The sequence below is a fragment of the Oryzias latipes genome, chromosome 4 (genome assembly GCF_053564925.1).
Source record: "Oryzias latipes strain Hd-rR chromosome 4, Olatipes_Hd-rR_3.1".
In the NCBI taxonomy this organism is placed as follows: Eukaryota; Metazoa; Chordata; class Actinopteri; order Beloniformes; family Adrianichthyidae; genus Oryzias; species Oryzias latipes.
In genome coordinates this window covers 28,430,176-28,448,359 of record NC_136240.1, presented here as the reverse complement: position 1 = coordinate 28,448,359, position 18,184 = coordinate 28,430,176, and the positions used below count along the sequence as shown (strand labels likewise).

General features: G+C 40.1%; 1 protein-coding gene across 1 annotated transcript; it reads right to left on the bottom strand.

Annotated features, from left to right (window-relative positions):
• Positions 1–330: 330 nt before the first annotated feature.
• LOC101157529 (protein shisa-like-2A) lies at positions 331–13,838 on the bottom strand. The gene is made up of 4 exons (XM_004068266.5): positions 13,594–13,838; positions 12,640–12,928; positions 11,042–11,178; positions 331–1,744 (listed from the first exon to the last, which is right to left on the bottom strand). Exons 2-4 carry the CDS (start codon positions 12,819–12,821, stop codon positions 1,551–1,553), a joined length of 513 nt encoding a protein of 170 aa, XP_004068314.1. The 5' UTR covers positions 12,822–12,928; positions 13,594–13,838; the 3' UTR covers positions 331–1,550.
• Positions 13,839–18,184: the final 4,346 nt, after the last annotated feature.

The window sequence follows — 18,184 nt, the reverse complement described above, 5'->3', positions numbered from 1 at the left end:
GTGGTTAGCACTCTTGCCTCACAACAAGAAGACCCTGGTTTGAATCCAGACTGGGACCTTTCTTTGTGGAGTTTGCCAATTTTTCCTTGTGCGTCTCCTTGTGGGCGTGTGTGGCCCTGCAACAGACTGGTGACCTGGTCAGGATGCACCCCTTTGCCCAAGGGTGCATCCTTTGCCCAAGGGTGCCCTAGGTTGGCTCAGCACACCAGGGAGCCCAAAAAGGATACAGCAGGTTTTAAAAATGGATGGATGGGTATTGCTTTCAACCAGTATTTTTTCCATATTAGTCTGGAACACGAGCAGGAACAAGAGACGAAATTTAACCAGTCCTTTGAACACAGCTTCATTTATTTCTGTTTTTTGTTTTAGTTTTAGAACACAAACACAAAACTGTGCCCCTAAAGCAAAGTTGCACACATATGCAGAAGAATAAAATGTGCAGAGATGACAGGAAAAGCCAAATTGCTGAACAGGTCAGTCCATGAGACTAAAAGAATGTCATGTTTTGGCTCCGCCCTCACCTTCACCTGCCTCCCAGGCAATCATTCACCTTGTGCCTCTTTAGAACTCGATACATTCTGCCTTTCTTATGTCATTACTTGGTCACATAAAATTGGAAGGTTTTTTTGTCTTTGAGTTCTTCACTGGGGATTGGAAGGCAATTAATCCTCAGCCGGGGTTTAGCAAAATCACATCAACCACAGCCTTTTTTAAGGTGAGGGTGAAGCTTAGTGTTAAATGAGTCACAAATATACAGTGTGGACAGAATACCGGGGCAGTAATGGAACAGGTTGAAGTCTTTATCAGATTAAAACAGTTGGAGATCTGAGTTTTGCTTACTGAACGTCACGTCTGACTTCTGTACCGCAGGTATGCAACCCCTCTAAAAAAATCAGAATGAAAACTGAACAAATGAAAAAAAAAAATTTTTTTACGGCAACTTTGTCTAATTGATTGCTCTGTTTTCTTTGCTTTGTGTTTTAGTTTCAAAAGCGTGTCTTTCCTCCTGAATTGTTGTCACACAAGGCAAGACAGCGTTCCAGGAGGATAATACATTTCCATAGTCTGGTTGGCTTGTCACATAAGCCACAGGAGTTGTTGCTCTGGTTAAATCTGATTTGAAAGAGTAAATATAGGACATTAATAAGGTAGACTGATGACAGGACAGTGATCTTTTCCTGCTGATCCTGGCTGTATGCAGCTTGCCTCTTCTATTGAGCTTTTCAGTTTTTGGTTAGGACTTTGTTAAAAATAGCGTCTGGATTAGATGCTTCAGATAATTGATATTAGGAGTACTCTTCATGAATGGATAAAAGATCATGAGGTGGATCTGATGAGAATCGGCTTTGACTTTTGCTTTGGCTGCATGGCAAATTGATTAAAACAATTTAAGCAAGAACACTATTTTTATCTTCACAGGGTTTTCTGTTTTCATCATCCTTTCAACTTACTTCAGCATGTTTTCTTTTCAAAGACAAAAATAACACATTTTTATCATGATTATGAAAGTATACCAGGTAGTTTCCACACATGTAAGCAGAGAAGCCGACCTACGCAGGACCTTCTACATTGATGGATGTGACAGTAGCCATGAAGCAGCGCTGGAAAAGCCGGTCAGGGTCAGGGTTAGGCTGCTGGTTGTCACAGTCCAGCTTGGCCCTAACAAAGTGTTTCTTGAGGCCATGGGCTCCAGTCGGGGTGCTGCTGTGACTGAGACCAGCTCCTGGAGGACTGTAGCCGGAACCTAAAAGATAGAAAACTTACAATAAAAATCCCACGCGAAGGTGGAGCTCAGTTGCAGCTTTGTAACCACATTTCTGTCTGAGCAGAGTGAGTTCTTGGCACTTCTGTGACCAAAATGACCAAAACTCATTTGTAGGAGTCAAACTTTACATGTAACATTTGTACTGTGGGTGTCGCTATTGTGGGAGCTAGACATGTTGGGTACAGGTGCAACCAGTTATTGGCCGGGTGCATTGATCAGAAGGGCAAATGGTTTCTGACCGTTGCCACAAAATTAAACAAAGTTGTCCTTGTAATTTTTTGGTTCCCTGTGAGAATCTTTCCTTCATGAAGGCATGTCGACCATTCTAGGACGTCAGACCAACACCACCACAACAGTAGTTCAAACGTTGGACTGAGCTACTACACATTTACAGAATGTTTTTCTTGAACATTATTACAATCGGAAATGCATGACTGAAAATAACTTTCAGTAATTTTCACAGCTCATTTCTCATACCCTGATCTCTGAGGCTCCGCCTTTTGCTCCATGTGGGTAGCGCCCATTTCATGATGTCAACCTAGGGCCAGCCTCGGTGGTGTCTGTATTTCACCCATGAAAACAAACAAAATGTCTTACAAATACGTTTTGCCGATCACTGCCAATCACTGCTAGCTCCGCTAGTGGATGTGTGTGTTAGCCTGGGGGCAGTGCTGACGGCCTGGGGGTGGTGCCCGCAGTGCAGACTCTTCCTTGAACTTTCATACAAATGAATGTAAGCTCATTTTCGTGGATTCGGGGGGGCTGGTGCTCAGAGTGCAAGTTTTTAGAGGAACAATTACGGGAATGGATCAAATTACTGGCTTTGGGGCTGTTTTTTGTGAGGAATTAACTATTATAACAAGCTAAAAAGTTGGATTTTGCATGACCTAGGCCCTTTAAAGCAACATGTTTACCTTCGGGGGCTACATGCAGGCGCAGTGGTTAGCACTCTCGCACCTCACAACGAGAAGGTACCCTTGATTGTGGCCCTGCAACAAAATGGCGATCTTTCCAGGATGTACCTCACCTTCACCCAACAGTACCTGGGTTATGACCTGGCAGCCCCATGACCCAAAAAGGGATACACCAGGTTAATAAAGTGGATGGACTGAGGTTTACCTTCCAAGGAGTGTAAGGTGCCTGTGGTCATTGTCCAGATCTAGTTTTAGTTATGTTTGGGTGTGGATGGAGGCAACATTGTTGGATGAGAGTTTGACTCAGACTGTAAAAGACACTGCCATCTTGGTCAGGACAGCAATATTTCTCAAAATATTTGTTGCCATAAAAACCGTTCACATAGAAAGTATTGTAAAAAGTGGTAGTGATCAGTGTATGATTCATCGCCATAGTTGACACAACTTGGGGATGAAACTTTTCCAAAGAGCCAGACTGTCATCCTGTGCTCCACTGGGTTGACTGATGTGTCTCCTAAAGGTCACCACAGAAAAGAGGAAAGTCCATTAGCTTTTCTGACACCTTTACTTGATGGAAGATAAGCTGAATATCAGCACAATATTCTCCTTCCTGAACTCTGTTAGAATACCAAAGAACACCATAGCAGCCTTTCTTATCGAGATCATTTATGAATGCTGTTCATCATTTTTTTTTATAGATATTCCTCTCAAACCTTCCTTTTAGTCTGTGAATAAATTGGTCCATTAGATGCCAGTTGTCTCCAAATAGTCCAATAAAAGTCCAAATAATAATGTCTTCTCTGTGTCCAGCACAATTTTTCATGTCTTGTCCTCGATCCACTTCCCTGTTCTTTAGCCAATCACACACGTCTGGCTAATGCAGGCCAGATATTTAAAAGATTAATCATCATACTTGGCATTCTTAAATAATATCCCATCCATTTAGCAACCTGATCCAACATTGCTTTGCTTCCACCATGGCAAAGATCTACACTGAAACAACCAAAACCTCAGTTTTTTTGTGCAAATTCTTTATTAAGCTTTATTAAGCTTTCCCTTCTCCTTCTGTCAAGCTATGGCCTACCAACACCTCTTTTGCTGCATTCACCCTTTGAGGAAGAGGGGACAAAAGCTTGAATAAAACCTCAGCAACAGCTATTAATCATTCATGGTTTCCCTTAATTTGGCTGACGGAGAACAGACCGGAGGGATCAAGTGTAGCCACCAAGATATGCTAACAATGTCTGATGGAACTGTATGCTGTTTGGAAGGGACTGATGGGGATGGTGATTATCTTATTAAAATTCTAATCGATGTTTGTCAGACATACACATGGACAGACAGTACAACTTGTCTGGTTTGGCAGCAGAAATTCCACTAGTATAGACAGTTGCGCATCATGACGGTTCTAAGATAGCCCAGTTTTTGTTACATTTTGCTGAAAGGGAATATTGTTCCTAGAGACTGGAATGGCTTGGAGTGGGCATACAATTCTGGAAGTTTGACAAATGTTATACTTTCGGATTTCCCAAGTCCAGTGATACAATGCCTACTAACCAACATTCCCTTGTTTTTGTGTGCAGGATCCCTTCGGGCATACTCTCTTTATCAAGTTGTTGGTGATGTACTTCTCATGATTCACAAACGCACTGAAGACTGATGTTTCTAATCAGTGTATGCAGTAGCTGTAACTGTTGCAGTTGCATTTGTCACAGCTAAGGCGTCACCTACATTTTTACTCTAGTAGCCAACCTTTAAACATACAAAACATACTCCTGTAAGGAATTCTATGTCCTCTTTTGGAGAAATCATTGTTGGATTTGTTCACTTCAAGGATGAATGAGTCTACTCACAGTATAACAGGAATAAGGAGGCAGGCTCTTGGTGGCTGCCTTGGATTTTGTGACACTGCAAGTGCGGTGGCTTTCTTATGGTTGTAACATGAATACTGCTTTTGATCTCAGTACTTATTGAGCTTTCTTTTTACACCTTTTATTGCTGGACTTGATCATGTCTTAATGGTCTAAAATATAGAGGATGAGGCAATATTTTTGTGTGATGTTCAAAGACACTGACCAAGTCATTCAATGTTCCCCTTAACCCTTCCGTCATTCCTGTAAAGTTTCTTATTGGTCAGTTTGCTTCATAACGGACGGTACATTAAGCTCTACCATTTACTGTATTTCAGATATGACATCATCTTCTTAAAGACCCCTTCTACTGAAAATGATGTTTTTGGTGTTCTTGTGGCATTTTTCTCATGATCGAGGACAATTAAGATTAAAACTGCTTTTCTGAGATTTTTTTGTTCAAGTTGTGGTGAATCAGAAGCAAATGAAAAAGGGTCTTCAATAAAGCTTGTAGATGTCACGTACAAACTACAATCGGCATCCCACAAGATCCCTGCTCCACTCCATTCCCTGCATCCACTTGTAGACAAAAATCCATGAACGTCTTTATTTTTCTCGTCAGAGCTGGCATCTGGTTCAAAACTGTATGGAAGGGTAGCTCCAATATTGCTTGCCATTTTTGTTGCACCACCACTAATGTTAGCCTGGGTGTGTGGGGAGCTGTAAGCCAGTGGGAGAGAGCGTTTAAACAAAGGGATGATTGGAAATCAGATGAGACTTACTTCCACACCAACAGTCTCGCCCACAACTCAGAGGTAAATTCCTAATGAACTACTGTCCCTCTGCAGAAACTATGTCCTAGAAAACTATGCCTAAAAACGTCATAATTTTAACTCAAAGACCACTGGGAACACTTTAACAATGGATCAAAAGATGATTGGAGTTGGACTTTAAAGGTCTTGAAAGTTTTGTATAGCTTGAATGTCCTCTAAATAACTTTTTGGGTGCGACATGAATGCTTTATGTTTTTTGCCCAAAAGCTCCATTAAAAACCTTCTGCCCTTTGGTATCCTTGCCAGTTACTTATGGACCATGTTATTGGTCCACAAGACCGCTTCACATGACCCACACAATCATCCAGGGGCAAAAAAAGTAAAAAGCACAGGAATGCTAAGGTGTGTTACATGGTTTGTCGTTTTGTTGTAAACCAAGTTTGAGAGTGGCATTCTCTTTTAGTGTCTTATAAAACTTGAGTGGGTTCTGGGCCCATGACTGCATTGTATGATCACACTTCTGGTCCATATGCTAGGAGTGCTGGTGAGCTTGGCTAAGTGATGGGATAAGGCACAAATTCTTTTGCCTAACAATTCTATTCTGCTGTTTTTTGGTCTTTAAGTCTTTTAACTACAGAGGAGTTCCTGTAGTTTGAGCTGAAATTTCATCCCACATCACTAGCTCTAAACACAAAGAGCCGCCTTACTGCAGCACTAGCATTTCAGCCTCTAGTTCCACATCTTACTTTCTTTTCATTATTCAGCCTCCAGACTATATCTATTCTTTTGTTTTCTCGTTAGAGCAGCAGCCTTTTCCATCAGCCCTTCTTTCTCGGCCTTAGCTATTTTACAGGCTGATGAATTACAGGATCCAGAAGTGCCGTTTAGTAGGCTCAATGTCTTGCTTGATAATTTTGATACACTGCCTTGCAGATCAAGACTGTCTGTATGCTCTTTGTCATATCAGCATTGACGTCAGCATCCTCACATTCCTTTTCATATATGCTTTTCTGTCACAAAAGCATCATTTGTAGCACTTTGACTTGAAATCATGGGTTTGGAATTTGTAATTCATAATCAGGTTAAAAGAAGGCTTTTAACTTTGTTTTTTGGAGTAAAGATGCATATTTAAATAAAGGACTAAACCTTTTCAAATCTTGTTTGATGACAGAACCATTTGAAAGTGGTAAACAAACTTCTGTCATTGCCTTTAATTTGATGGCTTGTTAGAATCACTCCTTTCTTCATTGCCAGTATTGCCATTTCAAAGGCAACACCTTTTGTGGATCTTCTTTCCTCTTCAATGCCTGTGGGGTTGGTTTCAGCGTTATCAAAATCCATTTCACTCACGAAACTGCAAGGCAATAATTGTGACATACTGCTAGGTCCTTTAATATTTGGTTAAGTCATTGCTCTTTAATTTGCTACAAGACGGTAATGTGTTGACACAGTCCATTGCAGAATTTCCAAACTTTTTCTTACAAATGAATAATTTCATGACTAACCTTTAGCAGTTCACACATCTATAGAGGCCAGCGGCCGCAGAGCACCTAAACTTGGCCCAAACATTTTTCATTAAAGAGGACTGCACACACCTGAATGGTATGGTTTTGTGCTTTAAACCTTTTAGATCTTTCTGGTATGGAATCACAGCAAAGAGAGGGCAGTGTTGAGTCTTTGCTTTGAGATACACGTTAATGGCATGGCCTTTTTGCATAGAACTCTAGATGATCTTTCTCCTGGCTGGATTTTCACTTTGTTTGGTGTTTGTCCAGGTCTATTTTTGGTCACTTTTGGAAGCAGATGTAGGTAAAGGCTCAATTTATTTATATTGTCTGTGTCATTACTGCTTTTTGGTTTGTATTCCTATTTATGACTGTTGACAGAAATGCAAAATCCAGCCAGAGTTCATGGCTTGGTAAAAGCGATCAGAACGTAAAACTGGAAACAAGGCACTAAATGTTGTACTCTTTTTTTCATGATGCAAACAGTTTAATGCCATCCCTATACAGCAGACAGTGGTTGAGAAATATCAGATCCAGTGCAATAGAAAGAAATGTACCAAAAGTAAAATATGGGTAATCCAAATTGATGCAAAATAAAATCAGTACTGGCATATTTAAAATACAGATGCCAAAACAGATAAACAAACCCCCATGCTGCTCTCATTCAGGCCCCCACATCCCTTTCCCAAAGATGAAGCAAACCTAAAAACACCAAATGTTGCAGTTACTCAAAAGACCATTGGAGGCTGGCTTCAGAAGGCCACAATTTTGACTCGAATATGATTATCCACCTTTAAACATTATTTTTATCACATTTGGATGGAAAAGTGGGCACTTCTTTTAAGTCGGCTCATTTGGTTTTGTAAAAGTGTAAAACATCTGCAAAACTAGGCACATGTTTTTGAATGATGGGCGGGTGGGTTTCACAAAACTTATCCTATTTTGTCATTTGCTCAATTTCAGAACATTGTTGAGGTAGGCGAAGATGCTTCCAATCAATGTGGTTGACCGTCTTAAGGCTTTTCTTTTTCACTATTCTGAATGCAAAGTCTGGCATTTCAGCTGTCACAGCCACACAATTTAGAAAACACTAGCATCTGATTGCGTCCTTAATTGGGCCATTTCGATGTGCCACAATTGTTCACAGATCATTATTTCCACTACGCTTGTCACCTATTCAATCTACAGAGTTTCTCCCCAAAAAAGGAAATTGGCTCAAAAACATCACGTGTTACAGGAAGTATAGTGATTTTTGGAAATCAAAAGTGTTACCCTCTCCTTTTTTGTTACTATGAGATCATTTTAATTGGTAAATGTTACAAATACAGAGATAAAAGGAGTAAATACAAAGTGCTGTTTTTTTATTTTTTAATATGAATTTGTTCTGTTTTCAAAATAAAATTGACACCGCCATAGACGTTACAACTTGTTGGGCCCCCCAAGATGCAAAAACTGTAATCAAGTGTTGCTTGATGGATGAATGGATGGATGGATGATCCCACTGGGGAAATTGATTGGTTACCATAACTCAAAAAACAACAGCAAAACCCTTCAGATAACAGATAATAAATAGCTCTAAAATACAATAAATAACACAACAAAGTGTCTATGAGGTGTTGTAGAGTCTAATAGCGCACAGGATGTGATTCTTTTGCATCCCTTCTGTTAAAACATAAAAAACTACCAGGATTCCCGATCTAAAAAAGTGAAGCTATTTTCATTTTTGTTGACTATAAAAATAGAATTACAACCAATTATCAACCAGACCATAATAGCTAATTACAAAGCTGCAGTGCCCTTTAAAACTAGCGTTTGTGTGTAACGTTTTTTTTGTGGTATTATGAGGCTGTTTCTATTTTTCCAAATACGTGACTGAAAAATAATGAGGTCCAATTGTTGGGAGTATATACTTTATTTTCTTTATAATCATTCTAACTGCTGTTTTGAAGACTGCTTTTTGAACTCTGTTGGCCTTCACATTGAAGGCTGCTGTATAGGGATTTTTTTCTCCACATACCATCTAGAGGAATGGGGACGTCTGAGCAAGCAGAGGGAGTTTGGGATCCAAACTGTTGAGACCCGATTCAGGAACTGTGAACTAACACTCTAATGTCTACAGCAAGAAGTTCAAATGAGTCTATTGTTACTGACCTTGCATCTTATAGATTCATTAGTCTTTTCTGTAACCAGGGCAACCTATTCTTAATAAAATGGGAGGTTTGACAGGCAACCGCAGAGCTGTTGGAGGCAGAGGTGTTGGACAGTTGTCTGTTTCCTAGCAAGAAATTGTACAGGAGTCTTGTGCTTGTTTTTTAATACTGTCTTGTGTTTTCAGACATGACTTTAACACAGACACCAACTAAGTGTAGGGGGATTTAGAAACAGAATGACATCAAATATATGAAGAGCTTTGAGCTCATGCTGTTAACAAAACTGCTTTGAGATCAACGAATCAAGGGGAGCTCTGGAGCAGAAAGAGACGCACGGCGAGTAGAAAAATCAGAAGTCCAACTGGTTTTCTAGGAAGGACAAAAAGCTTGAAGAAAGCATACAAAAGTAAGATAAAGCTATTAGGCTGTGCAGTCTGACAGCTTTGAGAAAGAAAAAGAAAAATGGAGGTTTGTGGCAGAAAAATAACACCTTGCCAGTATTAAAACATTGTGACGTTGAGCTCAAAAGCCAACAAAAAAGTGACATTTAGTTGGCTTTGATGTTATTTTCTGTCGTTGATGGGGTGACTTTTTAACATCCAACCAGTCGCTGCAGAGAAAATAGCCTTTTTAATACACATTTCTCTAGTACTTCAGGCGTTAATGAAAGCACTCGGCTCCAGCATGATAGCACATTTTTCACATCTATAAAAGTTTGGCAGATGTGCAAAACGTTTGCTTGGACAAAATCCATTCTTCTGACATTTAAATGTCAGAGATGTGCAGATAAAAAAATTGCTTTTCCATGACTCGTCAATCTTTCCATCTATTCCATGCAGAAAGTCAAACCAAGAGGTGTCATAAATGGGTAAAGACCCTCTTTGGTCTCCACAGGCCAAAGTTCATCCATATTTGGTTATCTTTAGACATGCATTTGTACACATGTTCCTGTCCAACAATGTTCATGGAAATACATCAAAGCTGATAAAAGTAAAAACTAACACAACTAGTAAAAACATAAAACCAGACATTTCTTTTGAACTTTTGTTATCTCTACATATTCTAAACCCACCTAATCATTTCAGGGATTATGGAATTGCTGGGACCTGTTCCATCTACAATGCGCAAAGGTGTTGTATACCCTGGACAGCTGGCCAGTTGCAAGCTTTTTCCAATGCTGTTGGAAAAACATCTACTTATAGTAGAGACATAGAAGCTACTATTGCAAGCCATGAGCTCCCTGCTCTGCTCCATTCTAATGGATCTACTTGTAGACATAGAACCATGCATGTCTTCGTGTTCCTCATCCTAGCTGGCATCTGGCTCAAAATTGTACTGCTGGATAGCCTAAATATTGCTCGCCATTTTTGTTGGGCCCCATCGAGGCTACATAGTTAGGCAGTAGTGCGAAGGGTCTTTAGGGTCTTGCATCAGGACCGACACTGGATGAAGCTCATTGCACCCTCTTAGAAGCGAATCCTGGTTTCACACACGCCAACCCTACACCCACCAAAACCTAGAGGCATCCAGTCTCTAATATTACAAGCATAACTGAAACAAGAAAATCGGTCTCTGAAAAAAAAAGCAATCAAGCTATGAGGCTTGTTTTTGGATCACAGTTAGATGTTTGCAAAACTAATGCATTTTTATAGAAAATACGCAATCTAAGCTGGATTGGAACCTGCAGCACTGACCATTGCAATGCCCTGCACGCAGTTGTCCATGGACAGAAATAAAATCAAATAATGCTAAATTTGAGGACGATTCAGAGGAAGAAAATTCAGATCTCTGTTTCTTGATTTGAAAGTCTTGTCAGGTAAGATGAAAATATATCATTTCAACTGAGAGTAATATTTTGTACCACAAATAAAAGTCTATCTAACAAGCCAGACAGACTTCTAAATGACAAGCAACGTCTCTGTAATCATTGATTTTTGTCAGCAGCCCAGAGTGGAAGTCGTTATGCTCTTGCTCAGAGATGTTGCTGTTAGTTTCAGTCATTTTTACCTGTCAGAGTCATGAATCGCTCAGAGCTTGATGATTCCGCTGCAGCAGAAAGCCACAGACACAAAAGTGGGCAGTACCTGGCGCTCTGAGAGGCAATCCGTTGTCCAGACCCCTAGGTTTGGTGGTGATGAACAGATAGCAGAGGACACAAAGAGTGACGATGAATGCAAGAAGAACCACAGCTGCCACGGAGAGACCCACGAGAGCTCTGAGACTGCAAAGCAGAAAAAAGAACACAACTGTCAGAGGAGCAGAGGAAACATGACATGGGAGAGACAGAAAACCAGAGCACAGCTGCATAAACTCTGATAACTTAGAAAACTTCACAACAGAAAAGATGAGGAAATACTTTTTTCTGAGATGTGATCTTAAAATCTTTTTGTTAAAAAAAAGTAAGAAAGAAGAAAGACCAGACTTTATAACTATATGTTCAAAGCAAAAACTTTACGTACACAAGGCTGACCGACTTCACATTTGGGACTTTCACTTTATTTGTTTGATGACCAAATAGTTCTTTCTACTGAGGAAAGTTTGGTGGACTCTGCTGATGTGGGCAGGAATGCAGAAAATGTCATCCTCTGCATTTGATTTGGTTTTTAATTCATACATGGCATTTTAAGCAGAAAAATTGAACCAAGCTGCCTGTAAAAAGTCACTCTGTTCCAACAGCAACACGTTTGGGGAAGTGTTGCTAAAAATGAGCTGTGACTAGAAAAAAAAAAACTACACAGGAAAGATACAGTTGGCCAGTCCTGATGGTCCTTTGACTCATACATAAAAAAACACCTGCACTTCCTTACCACATCATATGGAGTGTATGATGTATTGATGTCTTATCATAATTCTTCTGTGAATGCCACTTTTTTGCTGTTTGTATTTCTGAATATCTTTTTTGCTGCTGAAGATAAAAGAATTTCCCCATTGAGTGTGAGAAGTTTGAGCCTCAAGAGGAGAAATGATTATTTTATCAAGTATTTCAGGAGTGCACTGGAGCCAGAAGCTGGATCAAACGCACAGCAACTATAGGCAGACGGTATTTTGACTTACTCTGTAAGCCAAAGTAGCCATACTTGTCTGTGCACAGTTAGTGTTAACAACAGTAGCTGAAGCCAAATGAACATTTTTCATCATCTTCCTTACAATAGGTAAAGGGAGTTCAAGTGATTTTAGGGGACTTCTTATCTGTTATGCTGGAACAATTACATCAGCAACACAAAAAACAGTCTTGTTTCACACTGGGTTCAGTTCCATTATTAAATGTTTTTCAGCAACAGCAGTTTCTATTGCATCATTCTACAACATAAACAGATCTTTTTAGGCATAATTTGATGGTTTTTTTGGCGTGTTAATTTGCATCATTCAGTGTTCTCCATATTAGAAGTTCTCCAGCATTAAACAGATTTCGTTCTTCATCAAAAAGCATTTTCATCATCATGTTGTTCTCAGCATCATCAAATGTTCCTCAGCTTCATCACTAGATGTTCTTCACCATCAACCGATGTTCAGCTGTCAGTGCCATGCTTTGCTGCAGACTTTACTTTGGTCAGTTTGGTGTAAAAAAAAAAACATAAATCAAGTCCTGTATATCGGTCTGCTTTTATTCCTCGGCATGCACGTCTCACCATCAACCTCCCAGTTAAAGATCCGCAGACGGACGCACGCGCGTGCGTCTTACCTGAGTCTCCACATGTAGGCGTACTCGTGGGGGAAAAAGCTGTGGGGATCATCGCAGCAGAACTTTAGGTCGCTGAAGCCGCAGCAGAAGACAGCCGTGGGGTCTCCACCGGTTCGCGGGCACGTGAAGCTTTCCACGAGCATGCGCTCCCGGCTGTGGTAACTCTCGCAGTCCGAGCTCATGCCAGCGGTCGCGCGCCCTCACGGACCTCACACATGCGCCACTGAGCTCCTGCACAACAGCCAGACTGCCTGCCTCCCCTCTGACTTTGCCCCTTTCTCCTAAACACCTGTTGCGAAATGAAATTACATGATTCAATGATTTTTTTGTGTGTAACTTTAAACAAAATGTAATATCTATTTTTTTTGTATGTGTGTGGACCACAAATCCCTCGATGAATCGTCAAAGGGACTAAACCCTGATGTTTGATGCAAAAAAAGAGATAACCACTTTGAAAAAAAGTCAATATATTGTTTCATTTTAAATACCAGATTTTACTGCTTCAAAAACGATGAAATGCTAGTTTCAGCCCTCTGAACAGAGCAGCTGAACACATCTATCTATCATGGCTCTAATGAACTGTTCATAAATGTAACACCTTAATGTTTGGTTTGCTTTCATCACTCACAATCAAACCAGGGATATGCCCATAACAAGAGCAATACAAACAAATGTAGCAGAATGTGTTTACAAGCTTAATTTGGGTGTTTTTTAATGTTATTTAAACATATCTTGACATTTTCTTTGTAATAATTGTGCTTTTCCTGATCTAAAAGCATTAACAGTATGCGTTATCAGCACATTAATCCTCTTTATTTTTTCTTTTAACTAATTGTGCAAAGAAAACAAACGCAAAGGAAACTTGAGATAAAGCAAACAGTAGTCTGTTATTAAGGTAAAAATGTGGCTAAATGGACGAGCTTGTAGATTTGATGTGAGGACTGACATTATTACCTTCAAACTCTGTTTACACCTTCAGGGGGCGCTTGTGAGTCGACAGGTGCTTGTAGCTGTCCTCAAACTGCCTTCCATGTGAACAATTCCCACACACTACACCAAAATATAGTTGGTAAAAAATGTATTTATTGCCACTGTGTCTGCCAAAATTTTTTTTTTATAAATATATATATATTTTTTTTTAAATTTGAATTAAAAGTAAAATATAAGGATTGTGCTCCTGGATTTGGTTTTGTTAGTTCACTTGTGTTGGTATCATTTTCTGTTTAAGTCGTTCTTCTATCAATCACATGAAGTTAACGTTGATGATCACCCACAGCTGTTTTCATTTATGTTAATTACTCTCAGTACATTCAAGTGTCTGGTTTTTAGTTCTCAATTGTCAGGTCTTCTGCTTTGTCACCACGTTTGTTGGGTGTTGTTAAGTTGAAGTTTCTTTATTAAATGTTTCTGCCAGCAGGCCCAGTCTTCTGGATTTTGGGTCCCGCATCACCAATTCCTGACATAAAATTCAAATATGCATCATTGAAGAGGCGTTCTTTTCTTTGCTAGGAAAGTCAAGATACATTATTTCTGCGTAACCCAAAAATCTTAGTAAATAAGGGTTATTGTCTGTAAAAGAAGCTCAATATTCTCTGTTTTCTCTGGGGTTTACGGAGAGGTGAGATCACTCCAGAGAATCCTTTATGATTCTGGGAACAATCACCTTTTTTATTTGGATAACCTACTGGATCAACAACATCTGGAACAAAAGGCTTAGCAAATTCACTAGAGGGTCCAGCCCTGTTATCTAACTGCCAGGTTTGCTATTATTTTTACATTTTTAACGTTATTTCTCCTCAGAGCCACGACTCTGTTACCATCACTGTTACAAGCCCCCCCCCACATGTTTTATACAGATGTTTGCACATTTCTGTTTTATTTCCTCACAAGATCCTATGGATGAATATAAAATATATATCAGTGCATAATTTGTTACTGTGTGGATACTTTTTATGGACTGTATTTTTAAATGGATGGTTGTAAACACTGCTGGTGATTTTTATTTTTTTCCCAGTAGAATAAAAAAAAGTTTACATATGATTTCACATTAAGTCATCTTTCTCAGCACAATCTATTGTTTTATCGTTAAAAAAAAACTTACATTGCAGTCACATTCTGGAGATAAAGGCCAGATGGTTGAAAAAAAAAGTTAAGAAGACCTCTATTTCTCAAAGGAAAAATCTCTCAGCAGAGGTTTGAGACATTTCCTGCCTGATTTGCACAATCCTGCTGTTAAAGCAATTTCTAGCGGAGCCGGTTCCCATTCATATCCAGAATAAATGATAAACAAAAAAACACAAATGAGCATCGACTTCTTTAAGTTGCACCAAGACCCCCGCCTGGTAGCAGTACACTAGCCAACCCTCCTGAAAAGCACTGGATCATGGAGATTTGTTAACAATTATCGGTTACCCCTCTCAGCATAAAAATCACCAGATTGCGATGTTGGCAGTTATAACAGAAACACTAATCATCCATTGACTATATGAGAACTTGACTGAGTGACCCCCCCCCCCCCCCCCCGGTGTTCCAAATATAAAGTACCCTGAAGCCAAAATACCAAGACTTCGACAGAGAAATAAATAACTATTACTCAGCCGCTGTATTTGTCAGAATCCCCATTCCTCCTCTGCGACCTTTTTTCAAAATATGTTCTTGATTATCCTTATTTTTGTATTTTTTCTTTAGTGCAAGTCATTAAACTGTCCAATTAGACAGACCGTATCTCAAAGTTAAGTTAAAGTTAAGCTTCCATTTGTTGTCTCGTACCTCGGTGTGTGTGAAAATTGTTCTCTGCATTTGACCCATCTCCTGGGGGGAGTGGTGAGCTGCAGACACAGCTGTGCTCAGGAATCCTTTGGTGGTTTAAACCCCCAATCCAACCCCTTCATACTTAGTGTCAAGCATGGAGGCATTGGGTCGCAATTTTAGAGTCTTTGGTTTGACGCGGCCTGGATTTGAACTTGTGACCTTCCGGTCTCAGTGTGGACACTCCACCACAAGGTAGATTTCAGACCTATCTCTGCTTTTTAATGACCCCTGGCGCCGTCATGGCAGCGTCCCTATCACGAAAGATTGGCGTTTGAATTGACGTCATTTTGTTGGAGGCAGAAGAAAGTCATTTTCTATGAAGGATTCGGCATAAACACAAACAGGAGTCCCTCTTTTTATAATAATACCCTCTTCAGCCCTTAAGTGTGATGGTCTTTGCTTCTGTCAAATGAAAGAACAGTCACAAGGGCACGGAGCCATTATTAAATGAAAAACTTGCAGCCGGCTTGTGACGCTGTTGTAAATCTCATGCGCAGCCCCCGTATATATATTCCTCCCCCCCTTCCAGCTCAGCGGCATCGCTGCCAAAGTGAAGTGTTGTCCCAGATCGGCCTGATGTCCCACTTCCTGACAGATCAGAGCAGATTTGACTCTCCGAGCAGCTTGAACTGTTAACACTGAAAAAAAGGAGTTTCGCCCAATGACTGCCGCGCTGAAGTGTGCACACTGACCAAACAGATGGGTTTCATTGTGCAGAAAAACAATCATTTTAAATAACCGTAAATCAATCACAGAGTTCAAAAGACATGAAAAGAAGGTCAAAGCATGTCTGCTACAATTTAAAAGCGGGAATGCCTGCCAGGTGTTCCATTGTGTGGGTGTTTGTTAGGTTGGGGCATCCCTGCTGTATTTACATGGATAATTGAGTGAAATCTCTTTTCAGGCAGTTAAAATAGAAGAAAAGAGTCATGTGATGTCCCTGTCAGTGCCATGAATTACACATAGTGACACCAGAACACAATTTAGCTGTGCAACAGCTTCATATGTGGACAAATGATAACAGAGTCTGCTGTGGACGAAAGACTTATGCAACATTGCCTCTTTGGGGGTTGGCGCCGTTAAGATCACAGTAATTTGTGAGTCATACTCAAATGGCAGAGTGTTGTTCAAGTGTCCACCTTGGCCATCATGTGGATGAAAACCCTTCTTGTATCTGCGACTGCTCATCGAGACTCTGCACTCCCCTTGTTCGCTAAAGCTTTAGTGAGCATCAGTTCTGTCCAGAAACGTCTGCAGGTCTTCAAATTCTCACACATCTCTGACTCCTGCTGCAGTCAGAATGCATAACCTGAATGTTGAGTCACAACATGAGTGCAAAACTGTAACCAGGATCACACAAATCTGTGACTATTTATAATCCTCCATTACACCTGGATTATAGTCGTATTTTTAGCATTTTATTTGGCAAGCTTATTGTGAGTATTGGCATATGTATCTGTACTGTTTTTTTCATTTTCTACTATCGTTCTGATACTTTAGGTGAGATCCTGAGAGGGGATATCATCAACAAAGACTATGTCTTAGCCATAATTCAGAAAAAAATCTATCCTGTTATTGTCTTTATGGAAACAAGAAAAACTTCTTTTCTCATAATGTCAAATATTCTGTTTACCACTCATCTATTCATCCATCCTCATGGACACATATTTTAAAAAATGTCCATCAGAATCAGAAAAAAGATTGATTTTGGATGGGGGTGCTGCAGGATCAAACTGTCTGAGGTGAAAGCTGGAAAGGTTTCTAAAAATACTCAATGGGTCATGTTGCCGCTTTGATAATAACAGAGAGCATAAACATAAGCACCAGACCCGATAAAAAAAGGCCTGTTTCCAGATGTGCCCAAGCTTGAGAGCAGCTGGTGGTGATGGTTTGGATGCTGCTGGTGCGTTCTGGCAGGAGGCATGTGAGCAACTGCATTTGGGTTTTTTAATGAATGAATGCATGTCAGCCTCTGGGAGGCTGTCTAATCCTGTGTAATCCGTGCCTGATGAAACCAGATAGAGTGGAAATATTGGCAAAAGAGAAGGATTAGTGACCATGGAGTCTGGCAAAACATGTGATCCCAGCATGAGCGCATACTTTAGTCACACATGTGCAGCTCTGCTCTGACACCAACGGCAGCCAGATTCCTCTACTCACCCAGCGCTTCAGGGAGTTCGCTCCGAATGCCAGCTTTTCACACAGACAGAAGGAGGAGGACAAAATGACCTCAATCACTCCATCTTTGGGCAAATGGAAGATTACTCCTACCCCCCTAAAAAAAAAAAACCTTGGTGAAATAATGAAATCAGATATGCGGCAGTGGGGCAAGCATAGACGTGAGCAAATCCTAAATGAGAGCTTTAGGCTTTTTTGTGAGCCCATAGTATTGTCCTAAATTGGTGGTGAGAATACATAGAAAACGTGCATACATACACAAATGTATGCTGTGAAGGGGGGCTGTTCCTGACTTTAGCAAACCTACAGTTTCATCTGATTGTGTGTACCTTTTTGTAAAGTGGTATCAGTTCAAAAGAACTGATGGATTTCAACACCTTTATATTGCTCATTGATATGAATAGAAATGTTTCTAACTTTTTTTCAAATTTTCTGGCTCTTTAAGAGCTAAAAGGTTGAGCAAAACAGCTGTGAACTAAAACATTTTTGAGTTTTTAATTATCTGAATGATGACATGACAGCGTTTTGTGTTTCCTTTACTATGTTTTTGTTGACT

Excerpts from the sequence above, each read along its gene's own strand:
- LOC101157529 (XM_004068266.5), bottom strand. The coding sequence starts at position 12,821 with ATGAGCTCGGACTGCGAGAGTTACCACAGCCGGGAGCGCATGCTCGTG. Across the intron at positions 11,179-12,639 it reads GCCTACATGTGGAGACTCAG|TCTCAGAGCTCTCGTGGGTC; the intron begins GTAAGACGCACG and ends TCTGCTTTGCAG. Across the intron at positions 1,745-11,041 it reads ATTGCCTCTCAGAGCGCCAG|GTTCCGGCTACAGTCCTCCA; the intron begins GTACTGCCCACT and ends TCTATCTTTTAG.